Source organism: Sciurus carolinensis, chromosome 7 (assembly GCF_902686445.1).
Source record: "Sciurus carolinensis chromosome 7, mSciCar1.2, whole genome shotgun sequence".
NCBI lineage: Eukaryota > Metazoa > Chordata > Mammalia > Rodentia > Sciuridae > Sciurus > Sciurus carolinensis.
This window is the reverse complement of record NC_062219.1, coordinates 112,638,872-112,666,773: the sequence shown is the minus strand read 5'-3', so window position 1 is coordinate 112,666,773 and position 27,902 is coordinate 112,638,872. Positions and strand designations below refer to the sequence as shown.

At 48.4% G+C, this 27,902-nt stretch overlaps 2 protein-coding genes across 2 annotated transcripts in view; both read left to right on the top strand.

Moving 5' to 3' along the window:
* The first annotated feature begins 943 nt into the window (after positions 1-943).
* Srf (serum response factor) lies at positions 944-10,510 on the top strand. Its single transcript, XM_047559317.1, is given in 8 exon segments — positions 944-1,855; positions 3,483-3,749; positions 5,427-5,688; positions 6,244-6,272; positions 6,274-6,364; positions 7,348-7,536; positions 7,886-7,962; positions 8,149-10,510. Coding segments are annotated over 8 exon segments (1,527 nt in total). The 5' UTR covers positions 944-1,339; the 3' UTR covers positions 8,245-10,510.
* Positions 10,511-11,106: 596 nt separating this feature from the next.
* The window catches only part of Cul9 (cullin 9), a 34,606-nt gene continuing 17,810 nt past the window's right edge, over positions 11,107-27,902 (top strand). Inside the window, 29 exon segments of the mRNA XM_047558279.1 lie at positions 11,107-11,212; positions 12,938-13,111; positions 13,113-13,391; positions 13,393-13,543; positions 14,073-14,086; positions 14,088-14,228; positions 14,536-14,584; positions 14,587-14,853; positions 14,856-14,902; positions 14,904-15,035; positions 15,536-15,581; positions 15,584-15,648; positions 15,650-15,674; positions 15,823-16,016; positions 16,276-16,351; positions 16,354-16,648; positions 17,053-17,274; positions 20,264-20,304; positions 20,307-20,470; positions 23,601-23,634; positions 23,637-23,796; positions 24,158-24,192; positions 24,195-24,296; positions 24,299-24,373; positions 25,098-25,344; positions 25,422-25,527; positions 26,086-26,313; positions 26,584-26,674; positions 26,803-26,974. Coding sequence (XP_047414235.1) covers positions 12,947-13,111; positions 13,113-13,391; positions 13,393-13,543; positions 14,073-14,086; positions 14,088-14,228; positions 14,536-14,584; positions 14,587-14,853; positions 14,856-14,902; positions 14,904-15,035; positions 15,536-15,581; positions 15,584-15,648; positions 15,650-15,674; positions 15,823-16,016; positions 16,276-16,351; positions 16,354-16,648; positions 17,053-17,274; positions 20,264-20,304; positions 20,307-20,470; positions 23,601-23,634; positions 23,637-23,796; positions 24,158-24,192; positions 24,195-24,296; positions 24,299-24,373; positions 25,098-25,344; positions 25,422-25,527; positions 26,086-26,313; positions 26,584-26,674; positions 26,803-26,974 — 3,623 coding nt within the window. The 5' untranslated portion in view covers positions 11,107-11,212; positions 12,938-12,946.

Sequence of the window (27,902 nt, the reverse complement as noted above, 5' to 3'; positions counted from 1 at the left end):
ATTTTTACTGCTTTGGAGCAAAGACCCAGACCCTAACTCTGGACTTTGTAGCCCAATTTCTCCCTGTGGGCTTTCCTTGTCTTTGAGAGAAGGGCACGTGCGCGGAGTGTGCTTGTGCCCTCTTGCTTGCTCTTTTAAACTTTCTGTCCCGCTACACTTTCTCTCAGGCCTTTGCAGGGGCTTTTTAGAATATGTTTTATCCTCTAGACCACCCCCTCTTCCAGCCTACCCTGCAGCTGGAAGTCTTCACTGATCTCCATCTCTCTTCCCTGCCCCCTTCAGGGACGGAAGAGGACCACCTCTTTCCCTTTTCCAGATGTAGGTCTGTCAAAGACTCTCCAGTGAGGAGGATGACAAATGATGACCCGGGAGCCGAACGGCAAAGTGCTGATCCCTCGAAAAGAGAGGGAAAAGGATGGGAAGGGAAGTCGGGGGCGGTGAGAGGGGAATGCAGCCGCTGCACGCAAGTAGTCCATAAACATCTGGACCCAAGCCCCTCCGCTGGGTCAATAACTTTGCTTCCCTCAGGAAGGCGTGGAGAGGTGCTCCAGTCAATCTCCGTACTCCTTCATCGGAATTGGGCTTTACTTTCTCATTTATTGCAAACCCCCAACCCACCAGACGGTCCCGGAGTGTTTGCCTCCAGCTCCCTCTACCCCGCAAGACAGCGCTCCCGTTCTCTCCCAGGCTTCCTCTCTTCAGGTCCCTCCCAAATCTACCATTCTCCGGTTCAGGGGGCGGAGTTGTGACTCTTCTCCGGTTCCTTTAAGGAGCGTCGGCTCCTCCCCTTTCGGAATCGCGGTCTGACGCCGGATGACAGCAGCGAGTTCGGTATGTCTATGCAAATAAGAGCCCCCTGCGGGCCAATGGGGAGCGGAGGTGCCGGAACCGCGGACCAATGGGGCGGGGGCGCTGGGGCTCACCATATAAGGAGCGGCCTCGCCATAAAAGGAAACATTGTATCTCTTTATATGGGGGGAAGGGTCGGGGGATCCCTCCGCCGCCAGCGCGTGGTCCCGGCCCCCTCCACCCGCCGTCTCGGCTGCGGCCAGCAGCCCCTGCCCCCCGGGGGACGCTGACGGCCGCCGGGCGCGCCGCCCTAGCATACGGACAGGGGGCGCTGCGCGCGGCCTGGGGCAACCCGGGCCACAGGGCAGGAAAGTGAGGGCCCAGGTCGGCCCGGGCGTGCAGGGGCCCCTAGTTAGCAGCGACGGCCGCAGCAGCTATAGCCGCACTAGGAGCAGCAGGAGTGCCGGGTTTAGCCGGGAAGCCCATGGCGGCGGCGGCAGCGGCTCCGATTCCTTGCTGACTGCCCGTCCGCCCTCCTGCATTGAGCGCCATGTTACCGAGCCAAGCTGGGGCCGCGGCGGCTCTGGGCCGGGGCTCGGCCCTGGGGGGCAGCCTGAACCGGACCCCGACGGGGCGGCCGGGCAGTGGAGGCGGCGGGACTCGCGGGGCTAATGGGGGCCGGGTCCCCGGGAACGGCGCGGCGCCCGGATCGGGCCGCCTCGAGCGGGAGGCTGCAGCAGCGGCGGCAACCACACCGGCGCCCACCGCGGGGGCCCTCTACAGCGGCAGCGAGGGCGACTCGGAGTCGGGCGAGGAGGAGGAGCTGGGCGCCGAGCGGCGCGGCCTGAAGAGGAGCCTGAGCGAGATGGAGCTCGGCGTGGTGGTCGGTGGGCCCGAGGCATCTGCGGCAGCCGCCGGGGGCTATGGGCCGGTGAGCGGCGCGGTGAGTGGGGCCAAGCCGGGTAAGAAGACCCGGGGCCGGGTGAAGATCAAGATGGAGTTCATCGACAACAAACTGCGGCGCTACACGACCTTCAGCAAGAGGAAGACGGGCATCATGAAGAAGGTACCAAGCCCGAGGCTGGTCGGCCACCGGGGACCAGGAGGGTGGGTACGCACAGGGGGAGTCGGGGAGCTAGGCAGAGCTGAGGCGGAGGTGCGAGGCGGCGAGTCCGCAGGAGGTGTGTGGGAGGGGATGGTTGTTACCCGCTGAGGGCGAAAGGGGAGGGGCCGCCAGGGAAATGTGGGGAGAGGGGAGATGCCGCAAACGTCCGGAATAGAGGGAAGAGGCGCTGGGGTGGGAGTGACCAGCGCAAGAGAGGAAGAGAGACCGGGCGGAGTGAAGGGGTGAGCACTGGCTGCCGGGGAGGTGGCTAATGAGATGCCGGGGTCAGTAGGTTCGGTACACCCTGGTGTTAGGGAAATGCGTCCGAAAAGCAGGGAGGAGGGAAGATATAGAGGCAACGAGACGGGAGCTGTATGACAACAATGAAGCGAGCATGTGTGGGAAGAAGGTGGGCAGCGCTAGGGTGGTGCTGGCTAGAGGATAGGCAGGGTTAGGGACCAGGTGAGGGAGCCGGGCAGGAGAGCTTGTGCTGCCTTGAGTAACCAGCGGGGACCAAGTCCCGCCCTGGCCATGTGTCTTCCGTTGCTTCCACTGGAAACCTCATGCTCCAGGCAGGACTGACAGCAGAATCGCCTGTCTTTGGGGCAGGTGGGGTTCCCAACCCTAGGGAAAATCTGTGCATGGACTTTTGAGGGGAGGTCAGGGAAGTTTGTAAAGGTGCCTAGAAATTCCTCCCCGGAGTCATCTGGGGGTGGGGTGGGGGGTAAGAAGATATGGGAATGGGTGGAAACGGAGGAACTGGGAAACAAGCTACAACCTTGGGAGAACTGACTGGTGTTTTCGTCTGTGTGTGCTTCCAAGGTGGGTTGTGGAACTTTTTTGGGAGTAAGGATGGTATTTCTGGGGTTACCTTCTTGGGCTCATGGCAGAGTATTTGGTGCCATTTCCCATCACTCCAGACACTGTTATATCAGTGTCCCTTGTTACTTGATCATCAGTAGAGAAGATTGTGAGGGAAGATGGTTTATGAAGGAAAGCTTGCTTTTATTTTCCTTCCTTCTTTCCCTCCCTCTCCCTTCATCCTTCCTTCCTCCCTCCCTCCCTTCTTTTCCTTCCTTTCTTCCTTCTCCCTCCTTTCCAAGACAAAGTAGGAAAAAAGGTTAGTACAGTATTTTAGAGCAGAAGAAAAAATTAGGCCATGGCAACAGGTTAGGGCCTGGAAAGAACCATCAGTTTGTGGCTTAGGTGGTCCCTAATCACTAATGTGATGTGTGAATTCCAATGTGGTAGGGTTCTTGCCCTGTCCCTGTGACAGTGAGGAGAGAAGGAGGCTCCATCCGCTGGAAGCTAACTGGGTCCCTCCATGTCGCCTGAGGTTAAGTGCTCCATCCTTGGGGAGGCAGTGACTGTTTGCTAGGTACCTCTGTTCAAAGGAGAGACATGGGTAGTTTTATTTCTCACTGCTCACCTTTGTATACCCAGATGGGACCCTTGTAGAGTCACTAAAGGTGAAGGTCATTATAGAAGTGGGGGCTGGAGATCGCTGTGTAATTCTCTTTCCTACTTCCTGAGGAAGGTTGAGGATAAAAAGTTTTCTGACTTGCCCATCTCCCTTCCCACCCCCTAGGCCTATGAACTGTCCACGCTGACAGGGACACAGGTGCTGTTGCTGGTGGCCAGTGAGACAGGCCATGTGTATACCTTTGCCACTCGCAAACTGCAGCCCATGATCACCAGTGATACCGGCAAGGCACTGATTCAGACCTGCCTCAACTCGCCAGACTCTCCACCCCGCTCAGACCCCACCACAGACCAGAGAATGAGTGCCACTGGCTTTGAAGAGCCAGATCTCACCTACCAGGTGTCCGAGTCTGACAGCAGTGGGGAGACCAAGGTGTGTTTGGATCACATATGTAAGGGGAGGGAAGGGAAGGGGATCTCTTTCTCTACCTGGCTCAGTATAGGTAGAAAGGTGTCTACCAATCTGGGGTAGAGCCAAGTTAGTGCCCCTTATCCTAGGGGACAGGTGTCCATCCTCCATTCCTGACAGGAGGCCGGCCCCCTAGATAAGCGGGCGGCCTCCGTGCCCATATAAGGCCGGCTCGGGCTCCACGCCGGCCTCCCGCCCGCAGCCCGCCTGCCTGGCAGGGCCTTTGCATTCCTCCCGCCAGCTGTCTCCCCGCTGGGGGCGGGGGTGTTGCTTAGCCCTGCCCTCCTGGCAGGCCGGGTCGCCCGGGAGTAGGAAGGGAGCACTTCGGGTCCCAGGGTCCTGGGAACTCAGCACTGTTGGCAGGCGGGCTGACCGACTGGGCGGGGGACTACCTTACTAGCTAGCCGCCTATCCCTTCAGGATGTTGGGGCCTGTGCTGTTAGGGAGTGTATTCGCCTGCTGCTAGGGATGCCGGCCCTAGTTACGCCTCCCCCTTCCTATTCCCGGTAAGGAGATGGGGCGGGGCTTCCTCTTTGCAGTCCGGGGAGCTCCACCTTCCGGGTGTGTCTTAACTAACTGGCCAATGAGAGGAAGCGGCACTGTTTGCCTTAGCAACGCCTCCACCAATCAGGGATCTTAAGCCCAATTGCTTAGCAAACATCCCTTATTGACACCCACCCCCCACCCCCTTTTGAGCCCCCTGGTTAACTCAGTTTGATTTAGTCTTGTTGGCTTGATTTTTAACTCCTGGCTTTCTCCTTCCCCTTCTAAGAACAGAGCTCCCCCCACTTTGAGGAGAGTCAGTACTCCAGTCTCCCCCTCTATTAGTTCCTACACCTGTAATCATTTTCAGACTCTTGTAGTAGTAGGAAGTTCTGGTGGATGAGTAAGTTACTAGGTAGTTTAAGTCTTAAACATTTGGCATAGTTCTTGATTGCCAAAGCTCCAAGATCTCGCTCAAATCCTGAGTTTCCTGAAAAACTTTCACTCATTGCAGAAGCCAGGCAGGTCAGAGTTGGAAGAACCCTTTTAAAGAGAACATAGTATTGTAGTCCCCTCCTGTTTATAGAAGAGGAAGACTGAGGCTTAGAAAAAAAAAGTAATTATCTGAGCTTCATACAGATGGTCACTGCCAGAGTGACAACAGGCCCTGGTTGTGATTACCACAATCCACTGGGGCAGAGAATCCAGGGGATTCTGATGATGATAATCATAACTGTTATTGTCATGATCATAAGAGCAGCAGATAAGTATTTGTCATTATGTGCCAGGTAATATTCTCTAAATGCTTTTGAGTGTGTTATTAATCTTATTTAATCTTCATAGCAATTTATGATGTATTGTCCTCCTTTTATTCATTTTTGTTATTTTTATAGTGCTGGGGATTCAACCCAGGGTCTCACAAATGCTAGGCCAGCTATCTACCACTGAGCTACACTCCCAGCCCTCTGTCCTTTCAGGGGTGGAAAACTAAAGCTTAGCAGCTTCATAACTTGCCCAAGGGTCATGCATCAGATAAATTATGGAGCTGGGATTTTAACCAAAGCACACTGATTTCACTATGGGCTCTCAATTCACACAAAGCTTCTGGGGGGCGGGGTCTGGTAGAGGCTTACTATTTCATCTTTACTCTGGGTATAGGATACACTGAAGCCGGCGTTCACAGTCACCAACCTGCCAGGTACCACCTCCACCATCCAAACAGCACCTAGCACCTCTACCACCATGCAAGTCAGCAGTGGCCCCTCCTTCCCCATCACCAACTACCTGGCACCAGTGTCTGCTAGCGTCAGCCCCAGCGCTGTCAGCAGTGCCAACGGGACTGTGCTGAAGAGTACAGGCAGCGGCCCCGTCTCTTCTGGGGGCCTTATGCAACTGCCTACCAGCTTCACCCTCATGCCCGGTGAGTCACAAGAGGCAGGGAGAGATTCATCCTCCCTGGGACAAATTGAGCATGCTCAGATGGGTTTAGGACTGGCATGAGGAGACCCTCTTTCTCTGCTTAGAAGGAAGGCAAACAAGGATTAGAGCCTGAGAAAAACCTTACTCTTATTGGCAGACATGCCCCTCCCCATTGAGACCCCTACTGTTCTCATCAGTAAGTTTCAACTGTACATTCTGGCCATGTCTAGCTAGCCCAGCTGTGTTCCTCCATTGCCATGGGACAGGAGACATTGCACTACTCTCCTGTCCTTGACTGGAGGGCAGATCATGTCCTTGATGGGTCAAGGCCAGCTCCTGGGTCAGTTGAAGAAGATAGAGGTAAGACCTGGGGAGGAGAAGGAAGGAAGCCCCTGGAGAGGATATCAGGGCATGGAGGACCTGTTTTGCTGCCTGGAAAGAGGGTTTGGAGTTTGGGACCAGTGTGCCAGACCCTAGGACTGGAGTGTTTTAAACATGTTTGGTGCAGGTGGCAACTGGGCAGGATAGAGCCCAAGTAAGACTCTGTGTCTTGTAGGTGGGGCAGTGGCCCAGCAGGTCCCAGTGACAGGCCATTCAGGTGCACCAGGCCCCACAACAAGCGTCTCCCTCTCGTGACAGCAGCACAGACCTCACGCAGACCTCCTCCAGCGGGACAGGTATAACTTGCAGCCCTGTTGCTCTTCCTACTCTGTCTCATCCCATTAGCCAAGCAGCAGATACCCAGCAGTATCCCTCCTGTACCTAAAGTCAGAGAATTTACCTAAAGTAGAAACTGAGACATTTGGCATAATTTAAGTAAAAAGTCAGGTGAGGATAGCTGGGTTTTGAATCCTGCCCTTCAGTGGCCTGTGGATTCCAGGAGGAAATTAAGGATCACTGAAGTTACCTCTTTCTCATTTAGATTAGGAGAAGTTATTTGCCCTAAAACCCAGCATTTCATTAATTACCAGGAAGGATTATAGGGCAATTATCTCCTTGTGGCAGGGGCGTTGTAGAATTTGAGTAGCCATAATTCCCCTCAGGTATTTTTGGTCATTTCAGAAATGATAGGATCTTCTCAAAATTACTTTTAAGTTATTTTATTTCACCTTATTACACAAAGTGTGGTCCAGGGACTGGGAGCATCAGCATTACTTGGGAGCTTGTGGAAATACAGAATCTTAAGCATCACCCCCAAATCTATTGAATCAATCTGCATTTTAACAAGATTCCCAGGTAACTGTATGCATGCTAATGTTTGAGAAGTGCTTATTTAAAAGATGAATTTGTTAGGTTTGAGTTTAGGAAGAGGGAGGAGGCATAAGAACAAATATAAAAAAGGGGCGATGATGGAGCACTAAAGGAGAGAATCTTGAGTTTTCCAGGAGTGGGTCAGTCCTTGAAATCTTAGGACCTGAGAACAAAGAATTCAGTAGGTGGACGATCCAATGGTACAAATGATGGGGTAGAGTCAAAGGTTGGTGCTATTCTGTTCAGGGATAAAATAGGCTTTTCTTGATCAAAGACTAAGGAGCAGAGGTATAGTCTTGTCAAGCTTCTGACCCCTGGGACATGGCAAAAAAGGCCTTGAAGACTGGAATCTGGGGTAGGAAGGGAGATATCAGAGGGTCTAGTGCCTGACATGTGTCTGTGTTTCCAGTGACGTTGCCCGCCACCATCATGACATCGTCCGTGCCCACACTGTGGGAGGCCAATGATGTACCCTAGCCCCATGCGGTGATGTATGCCCCCACCTCTGGCCTGGCTGATGGCAGCCTCACCGTGCTCAATGCCTTCTCCCAGGCGCCATCCACCATGCAGGTGTCACACAGCCAGGTCCAGGAGCAAGGTGAGGGAAGGGCAGGGTTGACAGAAGGAGGACCATTTCCTCCCTTACACACTCATATGTTCCACCTCCCACACTGAGGTGTATGTGCTCACACACATGCTTGGATACCCATATATATTTTCCTGCACAAATACACACATACACACACACAGAGCTGTGTGCTCTCACCGTACTTGTCTACTTGGACCCTCATACCTGCATATATCTCCAGACATATTGGGACATTTAACCTTGGATACTGACTCTGAGACTCACCAGTCACTTGTGCATTTATTGCCACTCCTCCAATATCTGGAGGATCCTCTTGAGCAAGCATATGAGTGTGTATCTCTTGTGGTTTCCAATGCAGTGGCGTCCCCCAGGTGGTTCCTGACAGCACCATCTGGGACAGTACAGATCCCTGTTTCTGCAGTTCAGCTTCACCAGGTAGTGTGGGGCACCTGTGACATCATCCCACATAGCTACATCATCTTCACCTGGCGGGACATTGTTACCAGTGGTCAAAGCCCACAGTCCCCATTTGTTCTGCTCAGACCTTTGGTGGGCAGGCAGGCCAGCAGCAGACTGGTTGATCCTCCTGCCTATTTCCTCATGTACCCCCCTTCCCTCCAGATGGCTGTGATAGGGCAGCAGGCTGGAAGCAGCAGCAACCTCACGGAGCTACAGGTGGTGAACCTGGATGCCGCCCACAGCACCAAGAGTGAATGATCCGCCCGCTGCCCTGGACAGATGGCCCAAGGGACGGCACCACTTATTTATTGTTGCCTTTTCACGTTTTCTTACACACATGTTGACGGGGCCGCAGGAGAGAGGCAGGGAGGAGGAGCGGGCAGCCACAGGACTACGCCCTCATCACTCCAGCCAAAGAAATGGGCCTGCCTGCCCTCCACCTGTCCTCCCTCACCTCCCCTTCCTTCCTGCTCCATCTCCTATTTCTGTTGATGGTGGGGGCTGTCCTTCCTCCTCAGACTCCCCTCAACAGCTTGGCGCGATGTTTGCCATGAGTATTAGCTTACCCAATGGGACCGTGACCCACCTTCCCACTCACAGGCCTTCTGTGGGACTGGGCACTGTGTCCTCCCCTGAGGAAGCGGTTGGGGCTCTCTCTCCCAGCCTCCTTGCTGACCCCAAGTCAGCACTGTGTCTGCCACAGGCTGGGTCAAAAGAGCCCTGTACCTTCCCCTCAGGGAGCCAGCTGAGGAGATGGGAGCTTCTTCCCTCATGCTGCCCGCCCTCTGCCCCTTCAGCTCCTGGGTAGCTGGGCCTGTGCACTGGGCAGGTTCCTGGGGCCACCTGCCCTGCCTTGCCATTCCCCATGGGCCTCCAGGGGCTCTTGGGTTGGAGGGAACCACCAGCGTTCCCTTCTTCCCTTTGTCTTCCCCCCACTCCTCCCAGCTGCTTTAAGTTGATTTGAACTTTTTATTTGAGGAGACGAAGTGAAAACAAATCTATAAATATATGTTTAAAATATTTAACTTTTTTTTATGGCGTTTTCTCATCCCCACCTCCCTACCCAAACTCCCCTTCCCTGGGGAGCCCAAGGGCTCCCCAGAACTGGCTGGGCCCTGGGGACAGAGTCACCCCATGAGCTTGGGGTCCACCAGTGGGTTGGGGAGATTCTGGGATCACCCGGTCCTGAGTTGTTTCCAGGAGAAGCCGGGGGAGGGGCCCTCAGGGCCATGCCCCGACGGGGTGTGGAGGGTGACCCACAGCTCTGGGCCTCTTTTTGCCCTTAGGGCTGTTGCTCGGGAGAGGGAAGAGGGAGACCAAATGTGGTGGGGTGGGGTGGGAGGGTGTCAGGTAGAGGCAACTGACTTCATTGTGCCACACACATTGGCAATTGCAGCCTTGTGCTCTCCCAGGCCTGCAGCTGCCTGGGGCCCAAGTTGCAGTGAGCAGGGTGGGATCTGGGAGGGGGAGAGGCAGGAATGGGGGTCAGAAGTGGGAGCACTCTTGGGCTGGTGTAGAGATGGGAGCCAGAAATGGGCAGCTCTCCCAGGAGTGAGCAGCTACTGTAACTTTTTTAAATTAAGACAAAAAGCCTTGAAGAAAATGACTTTATTTTCTAAGTGTAACCTCAGTATTATGTAATTTGTACAGGGGCCATGCCCCACCCCACCCCTGCTCCCTTAGGGTAGAACTTGAGGGTGGGCCACCATGGGGGAAGATTTTTACCCATGTCCAGAGCCTACCTTCACCACCTATATCCAGAAAGGGAGCTTTTCAGAAATGGGGCAGCAATTGTGGTGGAGTTTTATTAACCCCTTAACGACTGCCTTCAGTAGGAACAAGCCTGCTTCTGTGATTAGGTGAAGGGGTGGGGGAAGATTCTACGCACAGCCTAGTTATCAAGGGGATGATTTGCCGACACATTTAAGAACCTCCTAACCTCTAACCCCATTGCTGTCTTGCCCCAATTTGGAATACCAAGAGGAAGTCGTCTTTCTAGGCTTTCTCCTGGAGATAGCTGGGGCTTATGGGTGGTTTTCAAGGCTGGGGCATGGCAAATCAGGGGCCAGAGTTGGGGAGCTTGGGACTCAGGTCTGTACTGCCCAACCCCTTTTCTCTGCTCTTGTTTCACTCCACCACCACTCACTCACTCCCCACTCCCCACCCAGAGGAGGAGATGTTGATGAATTCTCTCCTTCCCACAAGACAGACCCATGAGTGAATCAGGCAAAGTGCTTATAATGTGTGTTTGTGTGAGTGTGGGCCTTGGGAGAACATGCATGTGAGGGATGAGGTGGCATTTACATGTGGAGCACCCTTGGTATTCCCTTACTTGATGGCTCTGGGGTATGTGTGTGTGCCTGAGTGAATGTGTGTGAATGTGGTGTGTGTGTGTCAGTGGTTTCTACTTCCCCTGGGATACTGACCCAGGAATAGTGGACATGGTCACAGTCCTATGTACAGAGCTTTCTTTTTGTATTAAAAAAAATACTCTTTCAATAATGTATCATTTTTGTTGCACAGACTGTGGGGTCTTTGGCTGTTTTCACATAGGAAGGGAGATGCAAACATGAAACAAATCCCAAAGCTGTTCCAAGAAGCAAATCTGGCTGCTAGATGAAAATGGAATGTTAAGGAGGGTGCTTTGTGCTGTTGAATTCTGTGTGAACAAATATGGGGGTGGGAGCTGTTTTTTCCTCTGCATGGTTTTTTGCTAGGTGCTTAGGCCAGCAGAAGTCACCGGTTTTTAATTTAATAAGCTAAGTGGGACAAATTACCTAAAGTACTGCGGGAGGATGTGTTTGGGGAAGTCATGGCACGTGACCTACTGAAAAGTCGAAACAGCCCAAGGGTGAAGGGTGGGTTACTATGTTTCAGAATGGATGAAGTAACCGGAGATAGATTATGAAGAAGGCAGAAAGGAAGTTTTACGGTTGAGTGCATGGAAAAGGGCAGCCTACTCCCGCGTGAGAAGTAACAACCAGACAGTGATACTGCACGCTGGTCGCGCTCCGCCTCACACGCCCCTCTCCAGTAGCAGGGGGCCCGGAAGTAGTACGCATGCTCCACGCGCGCCGTTCCGCCACACTCGGCGTGAGCCGCGGTGGGACCCGTAGATCGTAGATGCTAGGCGGTGCGCGCGCTCGCCGTGTGACCGGAAGGGAGCTGCCGAGGAGGCGGGACCTGGACGGCGGGTCCCAGCGAGGACCGGGCCGGACGGCGGGAGGTGAGAGGAGGTTTTCTGCGCCCGACCCAGTCCCTTCCCCCGTCTCTGCGGTACCTTACCCCCTCTCTGTGGGGTTGCTGGAGGGAACCAGGTCTTATTCTTTGAGATTTCGCTCTGTCCTGTCAACCTTCTCTGACCGCGCCCCCCACCATGCCTCCTTGTTTTCCCCCATCCCTGCCCCGTCCCTCAGTCCCATTCGCCTCGCTGCACAGGTCTCCACCGCCCCACTGTCCTGCAAGCGTGGGCCTGGCTTGCTATCCGCTGGGCGCAATCCCTGTGGCCAGACATCACTCCCACACCTGTTTATTGCTCCCTGGTCTAGGCCCACATTGGGCCTCCTCAATTTTCTGCCCCACCCCCAGGCGTATTCAGTTTTACTTCTCCCTGCACTAATCGTTTGCCCATTGCTGGGTGCTGTTTACCTCCCAGCCTCTCCCTACTCCACGCTCAGTGAATCCCTACCCTCACTGAGGTCCATATCCTTCATGTCTCTTTCTCTGCAGTGCTTTTTTGTCTTCCGTTCCTGTACCCTGACACAACCTCTGCCCTGATCACCATTTCTTCGACTGGTTTATCTTACGCTCTTATGCTCATATTCCCTTTTGCCTTTACACCTGCTTATCACACGTCTTTTCCTGAACATTCTACTCCCTTTTGTAATCTTCTGACTTAATAACTCATTTATCTGATAACTATCTTGTAAGAACAATAGATTAATATTAGACCATGTTTACTGAGCACTCATATGCTAGATTCTGTTTTGTTGTTGTTTTGTTTATTTGTTTCTTTGGTGCTAGAATTGAACCCACGACCTGGTACATGCCTGGCAAGCATTCTGCGGCTGAGCTACATCCCCAGCCCTAAATGCTATTTGGGCTAAATGTATTACGTTGGTGGTCTTATTAGTTTTTTTTTTTTTAACAACTTCATGGATAGGTGTGAATATTACCACCTTATAAAGGAGGAAACAGACTCAGATTTTAAGCAACTTGTTCAAAAACTATGCCAGTAGTGATTGGAATTAAGAATCAGATTTATCTGACCTCATTCGCTACCCTATACCCTATGAGTACTACCTCCATCTATATCTAGCTGACCTAGACCCTTACCATACAGCATAAATACAGGGTGGTACCTGGTCTTTTCCTCACACAAGTTTATCTGGTCCCTAGGCTACTCCCCCTTTCTCAAGACTCATACATTTTTCCCATCCTGTCATCTGCCCCTACATCCCTGCCTCCTTTCCCCTCCTTCTTTGTATCTGTTGTGGCCCACCTCTATATCCACATTCCAGTTTTACCCTATCCTGCCCTCCCCCAGCCTTCTGGCCTCATTATCTCATATGTTGCTATCCTTCATGCTCACTCCTGTTAGCCTTCTAAGTCTTGATCTGTATCCTTTAGCCACCCTATTCACTGTCAAGACTGTCCTGCTTAACTGTTAACTCTCTGTATTGTTACCCTTGCTTGTTACTCTTATTCTCTTTGTAATCTTTTCCATTTCTTGAAGCCCTTTATTTCATCCCTTGATATATTCACTCCTTCTCTTATAAATCCCAAAGTAGATTCAAGTGTTCATTCCATCTTATTCTTTACCTTTTGTTGGCCTCTAATTCTACCATGTAGCCTGCCAATACCACACACCCTCTCTCAGTTCCAAGAGTTATCCTATTCTGTGTAGTCTTCTTTCCCCATACTGTCTTATCTTTCTCTTTCTGTATCTCAGGAGATCAGGATGATAGGAGAACGGCGTGCTATGGACCTTATGGTGCCCTTGGGGCCCCAACTGCAGGCATATCCTGAAGAACTTATACGACAACGGCCTGGACATGATGGACGCCCTGAATACCTGATCCGATGGAGTGTCCTGAAGTGTGGGGAAGTAGGCAAAGTGGGTGTGGGAGGAAGGCAAAGCAGAGCACATCCTCATGTGGCTGTCGGCCCCAGAGGTCTATGCTAACTGCCCCATGCTATTAGGTGAGCGGGCACTATCTAAGGGACCTCAGCATGAACCAGCTGGGGGTTCAGGAAGCTATCCCCGAGATCCAGGAGGCCTGGACGATGTGGCAATGGGAGAGATGGAAGCCGATGTGCGGGCGCTGGTACAAAGGGCTGCCAGGCAGTTGGCAGAAGGTGGGACCTCAAGCCTCACCGCTGCTGTGCTCCACACCATCCATGTTGCTCAGTGCATACGCCAGCATCGGGCCCCTCACTGGGGTCTTTAGGGAAACAGGAGCCCTGGACCTGCTCATGCATATGTTGTGCAATCCTGAGCCTCAAATCCGTCGGAGTGCGGGCAAGATGCTGCAGGCTCTGGCAGCCCACGATGCTGGTAAGACAGCCAGGGAAAGAAGGAAAACATTGGAGAGAATGGGGCTACAAGGAGTAAAAACAGAGAGATTTTCTAACTCTATAATAATACCTAGTATTTGGTGAATATCAATTCAGTGTAAAGGAAGCATCTAGGGTAATAGGTAATTATAACTACATAAATAGGATAAAGTTAGCATTTGATTTATATGTCCATTCTCAGTGCAGTGTCAGAAAAGAGAATGGGGTAGACTTGCAATTTTAAGCTGTGGGTTGAGATTTATTGGTTGTGAAGTCAATTTTTTAGATTAAACCAATATTTTTACAACATATCTGTATGCAGTACATAGTAGTTTTGTAGCATGGTTGTATGTTCCAGTTTTATGCGCAAGTGTTTGTTCCAAGTCACCATGTAAAATATATATTTTTTGCTGTGTGGTCTAGTCACAAAGACATTTGAAAAACTCTAGGAAGGAGATAGAAAGCCTGGGAAAGGCAGGGAGAAAGTACTGGGGATTGAGGAGAAGATACGGATTGGGTGTGGATTACAGGGAGTCGGGCTCACCGTCCTTCTGTCACTGAGCCAGCAAGATGGCATCGAGCAGCACATGGATTTTGACAGCCGCTATACTTTGCTGGAGCTGTTTGCAGAGACCACGTCCTCTGAAGAGCACTGCATGGCCTTTGAAGGCATTCATCTGCCTCAGGTACTCCACTGCTATGGGGGAATGCTCTGTTCAAGGCATTTTTTTCTGAAACTATTGTTCAGGACTGTGTCAGCACAAAAGCCACCTGGAGATGTAGTTAAAGTGAAGGTTCATGTCCACTCCCATTGAGAATTTTAAAAATTAGAACCCAAGTGTTTTAAGACCTTCCTGTGTGTTTTTACACAAATCGAAGAGCTACAGGCCTAGGAATGAGACCTTTGCAATTTCTGTGGAGGAGAATATTAAGGGGGAAGGGAAGAGGCCAAAGCCGGGAAGAGATAAACCTATACCTAGGATTATGTTCTAGATCCCAGGAAAGCTGCTCTTCTCCCTGGTGAAGCGCTACCTATGTGTCACTTCCTGCTGGATCAACTGAATAACAGTCCAGAGCCAGGAACTGGAGACCAAAGCTCCCTGTGCACCTCGAGGGAGAAAAACCGGGGACAAAGGGAGCTGGAATTCAGCATAGCGGTGGGCAACCTCATTTCAGAACTGGTGCGGAGCATGGGCTGGGCCCGGAACCTCAGTGAACAGGGCACATTACCACCACGGCCACCTCGGTCTATCTTTCAACCCTGCATTTCAGGACCACCCCTTTTACTCCCCACCATTGTCACCATCCCCAGAAGCAAGGGTGGGCCTTCCGTCAGCGTTCTGAATTCTCTAGCCGTAGTGGGCTATGGCGAGTACGTGCAGCAGACACTGCAGCCAGGCATGCGAGTGCGGATGCTGGATGATTACGAGGAGATCAGTGCTGGAGATGAAGGCGAGTTCCGGCAGAGCAACAGTGGCGTGCCCCCTGTGCAGGTAAGGGACTCACAGTGGTGGGAAACTGTTGGGGATCTGTTCTGGGTGGGGCATAAACTGGGATTTCCATGTAGGAGGCTCTGGGTATGCCACCCAAGGAGAAAACCTTCCAGGGGGATTGCAATGGTAAGAGAGCATCAGCCAATGAGGGGGGTGTCATTTGAAGAACTGAGAAAACTTGGTGAATGTGGTGGGCTGTGGGGTCATGGAAAACCTCATAACCAGGAAGCAGAAGTGATACATGGAGATAATATCACCACTTCCATTGGTGGAAGAGGCTAGGAAAGAGTGTGGGAACGGAGACAATCAAGGTTAGGAAGAGAGGCAGGGCCCACTCCTGATAGGGAAAGGAATCCTTTAGCTATATGGTGGTTCTTCCAAACCTAGACAGGTGTGTATCTGAGGGTGTGATCCAGATCTGGGCTTGGGCATTTTCTTTCAGCTTTCACAGCCCAGATCTCAGAGCACTGAAGCCCTCTCTGTTCTTTCCCTTATGCCAGGTCTTCTGGCAGTCGACAGGCCGCACCTACTGGGTGCATTGGCACATGCTGAGATATTGGGCGCTGAGGAAGCTACTGGGGATTCAGCTTCGGCAGCTGTGGAGAAGGGGGCAGGCAGGGGCTACTGTATTGGGCACAGGTGAGCCTAAGAGAGGACGTGGATAGCCTATCTCTGAACAGAGGAGTGATGTTTGTATGAAGCCACTTCTGACTGGAGCTTCCCCAGAGGTTCAGAAATCAACTCCTATTTCTGTTGGTTGCTGATAGCCCTATCCTTGTATCCTTAGCATTTCCCTCCTGGGACTGGAAGCCTGTGGATGGCCTCTACTGCTTGCCATACCTCCAGACTGAACCTCAGAAGAATGAGGAATTGGGATAACCTGACCCAGCTGAGTGGTGGTAACTCCTTTTCTTCATCAAAAAGTTAGACATATGTGAGCAGCAACCAATTTTCCAGAATCTTCAGGAGAAACTGGATGAGGTATTGTAGACCTGAGATATGGGAGGTGGATATTAAGGGATTAAGGGTAATTGTAATGGGGTTAGGGGTAGAAACTCCAAAGGAAGTTCATCTATGGATACCACATAAGGGGAGACTAGAGTTAGAGAGTATAGGGGTCTCGTTGGTGGGGGGAGATATGTGCTGTGAGACTCTAGTATGAAGTCATGGTGGGTCCATTACTATCCCCAGGACCTTTGTATCTGCTTGTTCCTGAAATTTATATCCTTTGTATTGACAGAGCCTGGGTGAAAAGGCCCTAGGTGAGATCTCTGTGCCTGTAGAGATGGCTGAGGGTCTGCTGCGGGTTCTCAGTAATCGTTTGAGGGTAGCACCCTCCGTGACCTGCTCAACTCCCAGATCTACACCAAATATGGGCTGCTACCTGATGAACTAAGCAGTTTATCTTCACGAAGTCACTCCTGTACCCCAGATCCAGAAGAGGAGTCCAAGTCAGAGGCCAGTTTCTCAGAGGAAGAGACCGAATCCCCCAAAGCAAAGACTGAGCCCCCTAAGGCAGAGGCAGAGCCTGTTAAGGCAAAGACTGAGCCCCCCATGGCCCAGAGTGATTCACAGCTGTTTAACCAGCTTTTGGTGACTGAGGGGATGTTGCTGTCCCCCTGAGATGAAGGAGGCAGCCAGTGGTGAGTCAGATTCTGGGAGGGGAGGGCAAAGACATTGGAACAAGTGCTGTTTGGGCCCAGAAGTGGTGGCGAGGGTGGAGGGAAAGCTGTGGAGTGAGGTCCTTTTTGCAGGGGAGAATGGTTTGCATCCATCTTCTCCCTTTGACCTTGATTGTACCTGACCAAGCGCTACTCCCTTTCTTCAGTATCTCTGGAAAAGGAGAGTGCATTTCTCATGGTATTTCCATCTTTCAGGGTTTGATTAGATCCTCATACAGAATTGGAAAATGTTCCAAATGCAAGCTGTAGTTACAAATAATATATTTAAATGTCAGTAGGATAACTGGGCTTGACCTTTAAAGACTTCCAGTGTGGAGGTGCCACAGTTCTTTTAGGCCACTTGCCTTTCCCCCACCAATTCAGAAATTGGCTAGAGCTTTGCGGGGTCCTGGTCCACGCAGCTCCCTGGATCAGCATGTGGCAGCAGTCGTGGCCACTGTACAGATATCCAGCTTGGACACAAACCTGCAGCTTTCAGGGCTCTCTGCCCTCTCTCAGGCTTTGGAAGAGGTCACAGAGCGGGACCATCCTCTGGTCCGTCCTGACAGATCACTAAGGTAGCATGTTACAGAGGAAGAGGTTTGGGTTGAAGGCTGTGGGCAGTGAGGATGATTGTGGGAAAGAAGCAATAAGAATTAGAAAGACTAGGGGTGAAGGAAGGGTCAGCCTGAGGAGCAGCTGAGCAGGAAGTGGGGTTAAAATATTCTCAGAGCCCTTCCATGCTAGGATTTACATGCATTATTTCGTTTACTCTGCCTAACATGAAGGAAGCATTGATAGTATTATTATTTCATTATTACTGTTAATATCAGTGTTATTGTTTGAGGGAGAAAATAAGCTTAGAGAATTTAAGAAACCTTAACTCAGATTTTATAGATAGCAGAACCAGGAGTCAAACCTAGGTCCTTTTGCTCTAGAGCTTATTTTTTTTTCTTTAAAAACTGTTTTCTTTCTCTTCCTTTTCTCAGCTTTTCATTTTAAAGTTATGTCTGCTTCTTAATTACAAATAATAAACATAGTGTTTTAAAACGTTTGCATTAAATTTATTTTTAATTGATGCATAAAAACATAAAAATTGTACTTATTGAAGTGGAAATAGAATATTTCTGAGTTTGTGTTTTTAATATATAAGCAAGAGGTGGGTTGTTAAAATATTCCTTAAACACTTCTGTGCTAGAGTTTTACATACATTCGCATTAAAACTGCCTAATACCCAAGGAAGCATTGATATTATTATTCCATCATTATTAGTAACACAGTATTACTGTTTGGATGGGAAATCTGGTTTAGAGAATTTAACCACATTAGCTTAGAGTTCTGCAGATAGCAGAGCCAGGATTCAAACCTAGGTCCTTTTGACTCTAGAGGCTGTTTCTGTGACTTGCGTGTTTCTGTACCCCCCCTTAGTATGTCACAGAGCGTTTCCATGTCTGTCCACACGGAACCACTCCTTATTTTCATGACTGCATAGAACTCTGATATGGTCACAGCCAAATTCAAGTACAGTGTTCTAGTGAATCTGTTTCCTTTACCTCTGTCAATATGGGATATCATTCTCAAAAACAATAGATTAAATCAGTAAAAATTTTAAATGATTTGTATCTGTTTTAATTTCTTATTTCTGATAAAGTTAGGCATATTTGCATGCATTTGTGGTGTTCTATAACAATTTGTTCTTATTCTTTACCCACTTTTTAATTGGGTCATTGCCTTTTTCTCAAGGATTTATAGGCATTCTGGATGTTAAACTTCTATTATTTATGTTTCAAATATTTAGTTTGTCTTTTTAAAAATCACATTAACTTTTTTTTTTTTTTTTTTTTTGTGGTACTGGGGATTGAACCCAGGGCTTTGTGCTTGCGAGGGAAGCACTCTACCAACTGAGCTATATCCCCAGTCCTAGCTTTATTTTTGTGGTTATAAAAGATACATGCTCACTGTAAAAAATCAGAAAATTAGAAAGATAAAAATCATTCAAAATACCTTTATACAGAGATAATATGTGTTAATATTTTGGCAGATATTCTTACTTACATTTTTACCTATTCACATATACTATGTACATTAAGTATTTCATAAAAATCCTGGCTACAGAAGCAGATATGAATTTAAAGTATATTTGATTCACTCTCTAGTCTCATAATCCCTCTGAAAAATGTAGATCAAAACAACTTCCCGAGTTTATTTGTCTTCTTTCCCAGAAATTCTCTATTTGTATATTTTCTTCATAGTTCCCAGACCACCTTCTCATCTGTATCCCTCAAGGTCAAAGGTGTTAGTACCTGCTTTTTGTCTCTTTTAGCCTTCATTGTGGACTAGGGACTCTTGGGGCACCACTTCTTTTATTTCACATCAGCATTTCCACTGAACCTTTTCTCCAGCTCATGTTGTTTACCTCTTAATTTTGCTCATAGTGTATTTCATTATGCTGAAGTTTAGGCTTTTTTTGCTGCTATTTTTCAACTTTTTTGTGTATCTTCTAGATTTTGAGTCCATTAGGAAAGGTCTGTCCTTTTTGGGGTAGAAAAATATTTTCTAAAATTATCTATGGTTTTTGTTTTTTACATTCCTTTTAAAATCTATTTGCAATTTGTTTTTACAAATGGTGTGAGATAGAGCTGCAACTCCAGTTCAAGTGTCTCAACATCACATTTTTTGTTTTGGGTTTTTTTTTTTGGTGCTAGGGGTTGAACCTCATGCATGTTAGCACACACTCTCTACCACTGAGATGTATCCCCAGCCCAATATCAGTTTTCAAGTGATCCGTTCTGCCCTCATTGATGAGATGCCACTCTTATCTCTTTTCATTTATTGATCTGTTTGTCTACCCTGTATCACTTTTAGAGTCTTAATTATTATGTCTTTAAGTTACATTTGGATAACTTTAGGCAATCTGTCATTATTTGTTACAAACATCTCTTTTTGTTTGTTTTTGAGGTGCTGGGAATCAAACTCAGGGCTTCAAACATGTTAGACCAAATGTTCTACCACTGAGCTACATCCCTAACCCTTCCAAACATTTCTTGATTATTATTATTATTGGTACTGGGAATTGAACTCAGGGACACTCAACCACCGAGCCACATCCCCAACCCTGTTTTTTTTTTTTTTTTTTTTTTGAGACAGGGTCTCACTCAGTTGCTTAGCACCTCAGTTTTGCTGAGGGCCTCCCCAGCCACTGGGATGACAGACATGTACTACTGTGCCCAGCTCCTTCCAAATATTTCTTGATTATTCTTACGTATTTTTCTTCCTCAGCCCAATCTACCTATAATTTTTTTTTTAACTTCTAAGGCATTTTGATAGAATTACATTGAATCTATAGATTCATTTGGAAAACTGAGCCAGTTAGTAGCCATTGCTCTCTACCAGGGATAGTTTATCTGCAGAGGGAAGGAGATAGTGAGTGATAGGGAGGGCAAGGAAAACAGGTTGGGGAGGGGGATGGGCAGGATCTTAATGGATGGGGTTGGTCAGGGAGTCAGATGGTGAAAGTCAGGCAAGATTCCATGGGATGGGGAGCCCCAGTGTCTCGTCTTTTCTCAGAGAGAAGCTAGTGAAGACGCTGGTGGAGTTGCTGACCAATCAGTGGGAGAGAAGATGGTGGTGGTGCTGGCCCTCCGCCTCCTTTACCTGCTCATGACCAAGCACGAGTGGCGCCCACTCTTTGCCAGGAGGGCGGCATCTACGCTGTACTGGTTTTGCATGCAAGAATATAAGACTTCTGTCTTGGTGCAACAGGCAGGGCTGGCGGTGAGTGCATTGGGCCTGGTGGGAAAGAGCAATGGGCAGAACAGGCAGATTGGGAGCTTCTGATATCTTGGGGATATTTGGATAGGGTGTAGACATTAGAATGAAAGAAAAGACACACATGGATTTAAGAATGTAAACAGAACAGTCTTGGAGGTTGCCTGTTTAGAGAAATGGGGAAGGGGGTTTTTAAAAATGATGTCAGGTTAGAGACACAGAACTCCTAAAGCTCAGGAAATAATGCCAAGAGTTAGTTAATGGGATGGCATCAAATTAAAAAACTTATCCACAGCAAAGAAAACAATTATGAATGTGAACAGAGAACCTACAGAAGGAGAAAATCTTTGCTAGCTACTCTTCTGGCAGAAGATTAATATCTAGAATATATAAAAAACTGAAAAAATTAACACCAAAAAAACCCCCGTTAATAAATGGGCAGTGGGCTGGGGTTGTGCTCAGTAGAGCGCTTGCCTAGCACGAGGCAGGCACTGGGTTCAATCCTCAGCACCACATAAAGAATAAATAAATAAAGGTATTATGCCCATCTCCAACTAAAAAATATTTAAAAAAATAAATGGGCCAAATGAAGTAAACAGATACTTCTCAAAAGAAATACAAATGGCCAACAAATACATGAAAAAATATTCAAGGGAAATGCAGATTAAAACTACACTGAGATATCATCATACCAGTCAGAGTGGCAGTCATCAAGAATACAAACAATAGTATTTGCTGGAGAGGATGTGGAGAAAAAGGAACACGTTTACACTGTTGGTGGGATTGTATAGTAAAACCACCATGGAAATCACTATGGAGGGTCATCAAAGAGTAGGCATGGAACTACCATATGACCCAACTATACCACTCCTTGGTATTTATTCTGTAGAATTAAAGTCAATATATACTACAGTGATACGTGCATATTGGTTTTTATAGCAGCACAATTCACAATAGCCAAACTATGGAACTAGCCTAGGTGTCCATCCATAGATGAATGGATAAAGAAAATGTGGTATATGTATACAATGGAGTTTTACTCAGCCATAAAGAAAAATGAAATTATGTTACTTGTAGGAAAATGAATAGAACTTGAGACCATATGTTAAGTGAAATAAGCTAAACTCTCAAGGTCAAGGCTCATGTTTTCTCTCATTTGTGAAAACTAGAGAGGAAAAAGGAAAAGAAATGGGGGGAATGAGCACATGAAAAACAAAGGAAGATCAGTTAGAACAGAAGAAAGAGATCAGTGGGTGGGAGCAGGGAATGCATCATACAAATGTGGAGAAAATTAATTAGCAAAAGAATGATGCTCAGGATTAGATTGAGCAGCAGAATACACGAAGTGGCTGTTTATTAAGTTAAAGAATGTTGGAGCTGGGGTTATAGGCTCAGCAGTGGAGTAGCTTGCCTAGGTGTGAGGTGCTGAGTTTGATCCTCAGCACCACATAAAAATAAATAAATAAAAATAATAAATAAAAGTAAAGGTGTCCACTGACAACTAAAATAATATTTAAAAAAAAAGGGGGGGGAGGTTGCAGGAAAAGGGGTAGGGGGAAGAAGAAGGTAGGAGTTGAGTTTTAGGTATATAGAATGGAGTTGAGTTTTTAGGTATATAGAATGTCTGGTTGAAGGCTAATGTTCTAAACAGGACAATTAAATGAAAGGGATTTTTTTTTACCCTTTATCTGATTGGTGCCCTTACCCAGAAAATATTCCCTCACTAGATTTGGGTAAAACAAACCCTGGCCCTCCTGACCCCAGAGAACAGGAAAGGGAAGCCTTTGTTCAGGGGAGCTTACAGGAGATTGACTTCCTCACTACTCAAGACAGAAGTGCTGGCTGCTAGTGTGGGTTGGGAAGTATGGCTCTGTATAGCCTGATGGTCTCTGCAGGGGACAGGTAGACTTCAATCAGAGCAGTTCTGAGAATGGATTCTAAGAGTCTAGTGACAACAGCATGGATGGGAGGACATCACTCTTAAAGCAAGCTGTTCCGGGACAGGGCAGGAGGCTCTTTTCCTTTATGGGATCAGTGAAGTTCTTCTCCTTCCAAGAGCTGCCAGGTATTCATAGACTAGGTCACATGTGCTCAAACAATTCCTTGATCCTCTCAGATTAGATGACCAAAATACAACATTTATCCTTATTAATCAATTGAACTCTTGCCCATAATAGAATTGCATCATCTTGTTTGTTACTTGAGGGTCTATAGAATTAGGCTGAGTCGGGTAATCAAAGGAAGAAGTCCTCATTACCAGGTGGCATTTGCTTGGAGGGCTTAGGCGTTACAAGGACCCTCTTGAGAATAAATTCTAGCTTTGTCCATCCTTAGTGAGTTGTTTCTAAAGAGTCACTAAGACTGTTTAACCAGCAGAGACATTCTGTACTCTGTGATGAAGTGTTCATTTAAAATTAATTTTTTTCAAGTACCAGCAAATAAGTTTTCATACTACAGGTTCTTTTCCTATAATTCCAACCACTGTGCTGGTGAGAACCAACTAGCATTGTCAGGAAGGGCTGGATACTAAGGCCAGGGGACAGGTTTGGAAGGCATACAGGTGGTAATAAGAGTGGATAAAGTAGTCTAGGGAGGGAGCACAAAAAGATAAAAGAAAGGGGACAAGGAACTTCAGTGCTTGAGGATCAGACAAAAGAACAACGAAGAGTAGAGAAACAAGGCTATGAAGCCATAGGACTCAGGGAAGAGAGGTTTTGCAAAGGAAGGAGTGGTCACTTGAGATGTTAGAGGACTTCAAGGAAAGCCTCTGAAGACAGCTGAGGCTATGAAAGGGTACCATCCTGAGGAGGGTATTCAGGAGTGGGTAGCCAGCACTGTTGTAGCCTTGGAGCTGAGAGCCAACAGGCAGAGTGAAGTGGTGGACTGATTTTGCCATCAAGTCTTAGATTGTTTTGTTTGCTTTGTTTCTTTTCTTCATTCCTCTTTCTCTCTTCCTTCCGTCCTTCTTAGCATTCAATATTCTATCACTGTTTCTTCCATTTTCATCTCCTGTACTACCTATTTGCAAATAGTTCAGCTACCCCCAAGTTTGAGGTATAGAATGCTGACCCATATCTCCCACTTCCTTATGGTGACTCTGTCCACTCCTAACTCTGCTTCCACATCCCCCTTGCAGGTGCTGAAGATGATGGCTGTTGCTAGCTCCTCAGAAATCCCACTTTTGTTACTGGTCGAGATTCCATTCAGCCTTTGTTTGATGCCCAGATGACAAGAGAGATCTTCGCCAGCATTGATTCAGCCACACGCCCAGGCTCTGAGAGCCTACTCCTTACTGTCCCTGCAGCTGTGATCCTGATGCTGAACACTGAGGGGTAAGGACATTATCCTCTGAACTCCAGATTTCTGCTAAGTCCCAAACCCCACTACTCTGCCCAGGCTCATGCCCTCCACAGAAATTCCTCTTACGTTGTTACTTCTGAATTAAGTGCTAGTGGCCCTCCCTGAATGTACTTGGACGAGACACTAAGTTGTTGGGGTAGGGAGATTCCCAGAGAAAGGATAGAGACCCTGCCCTTTCTTCATGGGACTGGGAGGAGTGGCCTGAGGTCAGGGGGGCCAGAAGTCCTGCCTCAGAGGGATAGGAGCCCCCTCAACTGCAGGTCCTCTTCACTTGCTTCCCTGCTTCCGTTTCATTCACCATCAGTTTCTTTCTGGGTCACCTCCCTCTTTCAGGTGTTCCTCTGCAGTGAGAAATGGACTACTTCTGCTCACATGCTTTTGTGCAACCACCACACTCTGGGAGACCAGATTATAACCCGAGAGCTGAGAGACACCTTGTTCAGGCACTCGGGGATAGCACCAGGAGTAGAACCCTGCCTACAACACGCACCATCCTCATGATGCTTCTCAATCGCTACTCTGAGCCACCGGGTAGTCCTGAGCATGCAGGTACCACTGTGGAGGGAGGTGGTTCTGCTGAGGAGTCATACACTGCCAGCCAGTGGCCAGGAAGGCTAAGATTTACAAAGCAGTTCTTACAAGAAAGATATGAGCTATCCTTAGGAATGAGTGAGGGTTTTGGTGCTCAAGGTAGGTCTTAAATGGAACTTCCTGACAAGGGTAGGATATCCTAGAATAGGTGCAAAGAAATTGCCTTCTGTGAATGACTTTAAACATACATCGAATCTAGCCAGTTTTGCCTAGGTTGGTCCAGTCTTGGAAAGTAGAAAATTTGTTGAAATGACATGTAGGGAAGCCTTCTGTAAAGGAATTGCAATTTATGGAACAGAAAATTTGTGACTAGAAACATTAAATATTGGTAGCACAGAAAAGAAACCTTATATTTAAAAAACAGAAGTATGGACAGATAACAAACAGTATATATCTAGTAGTCTATAAATCTAAAGTCATCATGTTAGGTATTTGGGGATATAATTATAACAGCTATTTTTATTTTAACAAACAGTACTATATGGTTATAGCTAACTTTATGAGATTAAAAATGTGTTTAACTTGACAATGTTTTGCTATACTAGATTATTTTCAGATGTAGTTATGTCTGTATTTGGGAACAGAAAAAAAAAATTAAACCTCTCTTCGTTTAGTAAAAACTGTAGACATCCAACTCCTCTTCAAAAATATTTCCCACCCCCCTTGCATGTTTTGGCTGCAGCATTGGAGACCCCCAGTGCCCAGGGCCAGGATGGGTCCCCTGAGCTACTGATTCGATCCCTAGTGGGGGGCCCATCTGCAGAACTACTCCTGGACTTGGAGCATATGTTGTGCCATGAGGGCAGTCCAGCGGGTGCTGTGAGGCCCCTCCTTAAGCGCCTCCAGCAGGAGACCCAGCCCTTCCTCCTGTTGCTGCGAACTCTGGATGCCCCTGGGCCCAACAAGACTCTGCTGCTGACAGTACTGAGGTGAGAAGTCTGTCCAGGCACCATGCTTTGGAGGTGAGGGGGATGCAGGGACTTCACTTGTTTCTGTCCCCTCACAGGGTCATGACCCGCCTGTTGGATTACCCTGAGGCAATGGTCCTCCCCTGGCATGAGGTCTTGGAACCCTGCCTCAACTGCCTGAGTGGCCCCAGCAGTGATTCTGAGGTACCAGAGCCCTGGCAGGAGTGGGGAAGAGAAAGACAGCATCTGGGGCACCACCCATCTCTTGAGGCTAAGGGCACAGCAGAGCCATTCTGAATGTGTCTGCAGGCACTGGGATGGGGGTTGGGGGAGGAAAGCTGATGTCACTGAAGAGTCTCTGGAACTGGGATCTTTGGAGTATTGACCTTGTGGCTGCACCTGGATTTTAGATTCTGGGTTTTGGAGAAGCTCATGTTCATCAATCCAAATAGCCCTTGCTCTCCACTTGTCAGGGTCTGTGCATGTGGAGCGAAGCTCAAGCACCATGGTTGGTTCTTGGGATAGCTTGGTCCTGGCAGGAGTAAACTTGGGAAACTGCCCAAGCTCTTCCACTGCCAGCTTACTCTGGAGGCCCAGCACCCCAGTGTTCTCTACTGTTCTGTCTTTGGCCTGTCCTTTCTCTGGGCTTTCAAGTTTCTCCAAAATCTCAGCCATCACTCTTGCTTTACTGGACCTAGCCCTTAATCCTTGCTTGCCTGATCTTTGTTTCCTAAAAACTAATCCATGTGGCTTTGGGGTCAGATTGTTCAGGAGCTGACCTGCTTCCTGCATCGCCTGGCTTCGATGCATAAGGACTATGCTGTGGTTCTCTGCTGCCTGGGAGCAAAAGAGGCCCTCTCCAAAACCCTGGACAAGCACTCAGCTCAACTGCTGTTGGCCTCTGAGCTGCGGGACCTGGTAATAGAGTGTGAGAAGTACGCCCAACTCTATAGCAACCTCACCTCCAGCATCCTGGCTGGCTGCATTCAGGTGAGGAGGGGCTTATGCATATAGAACTGAGAGAAGGTAAGCCAGAAGCAAGGGGAAGACACTTGATCTGTGCCTCTTTGGGATTCCTGTTTGGCAGAAGTGGCAGCAAATCTGGAGTACTTATTCCCTAACCTTATCCCCTATGGACCTATCAAAATGTGGGGAGAAAGGAGTTGGGTGTTCTATTGCTCCTTGACCCCTTTCTCTATACATGTTTCTCTTGTGTTCCTCCCTTTCTGCTTCCCTCCCTTTCTGATATTCCTGCTACAGATGGTGTTGGGCCAGATTGAAGACCATAGACGAACCCAGCAACCCATCAATATTCCTTTCTTTGATGTGTTCCTCAGGCATCTCTGCCAGGGTTAGTGCCCTCCTCTACTTTCTCCTGACTCCCACCCAACATCTGCTCTTTCCTTCCCTTCCTGCTCCCTTTCCTTATTTCTGTGTCACTAACCAGACTAGCTTCTACCCCTTACCACTGGCCCCCAGGCTCCAGTGTGGAAGTGAAGGAGGACAAGTGCTGGGAGAAGGTGGAGGTGTCCTCCAACCCGCACCGGGCCAGTAAACTGATGGACCGCAACCCCAAGACCTACTGGGAGTCCAATGGCAGCACAGGCTCCCACTACATCACCTTGCACATGCACCGTGGTGTTATTGTTAGGTATGAGCACACCCATTTGAACATGCATGCACACACAGATATTCTAATATACCCTAATATGTATTCCAGGGCATCCACATAGAATTCTACATATAACTCCCATCCTTGAGGGACATGGTCAAACCCATTTCCATACAGTGAAAAGATAGACTACCTTGGTTCTGTGTATGGACACTTCCTTACTTGCTGAGCATCATGACCTATACGCAACAGTTACAGATATCACCTCCCTGTGCCTAGTGTTGAGCAATATCAATAACTCACTTATCTACTCTCCCTGGGTCATTTGTTCAATGCCAAGCATTTGTACTTGGCACTATACAAGGGTCTGGAGATACAAGGACAATAAGATAATGGTTTTTCTCTTCAGGGAACTCACAGTCTAGTTGGGGAATCAGGTTAGAAAATCAACATACCATAAAGAAAAATATGGGCTGGGCAGGTGGCAAGCCTGACATCCCAGCCTCTTGGGAAGCTGAGGTGGTAGGATTGCTTGAGCCCAAGAGTTCAAGGCCAGGCTGGGCAACATAGTGAGACCCCATCTCTTGAAAAACAAAGAAAGAAAGAAAGAAAGAAAAGAAAAGAGCTTCATGCTTTATATGTGCCTTGAATCCTGAGGCTGATGGAGGGATCAGAGAAGGCTTCCTTCCAGAAAGAGGGTTTGACTGCACTGAGGTTTGAATTTGAGTGTTTTTGTTTTTTGGGGGGTTTTGTTTTGTGGTTTTGGGGGGTTTTATTTATTTATTTTATTTATTTTTTTTTTTTTGTGGTACTAGGAATCAAACTAAGAGCATTGCTTATGCTAGGCAAGAGTTCTATCAACTGGGCTACCCCCACCCCCGAAGTTGAAATTAGCTAGATAAAGAAGGGGCAGTGGACATTCCAGGCATAGGGAAAACGTGTGCAAAATGGAAGTAAGAAACAATGC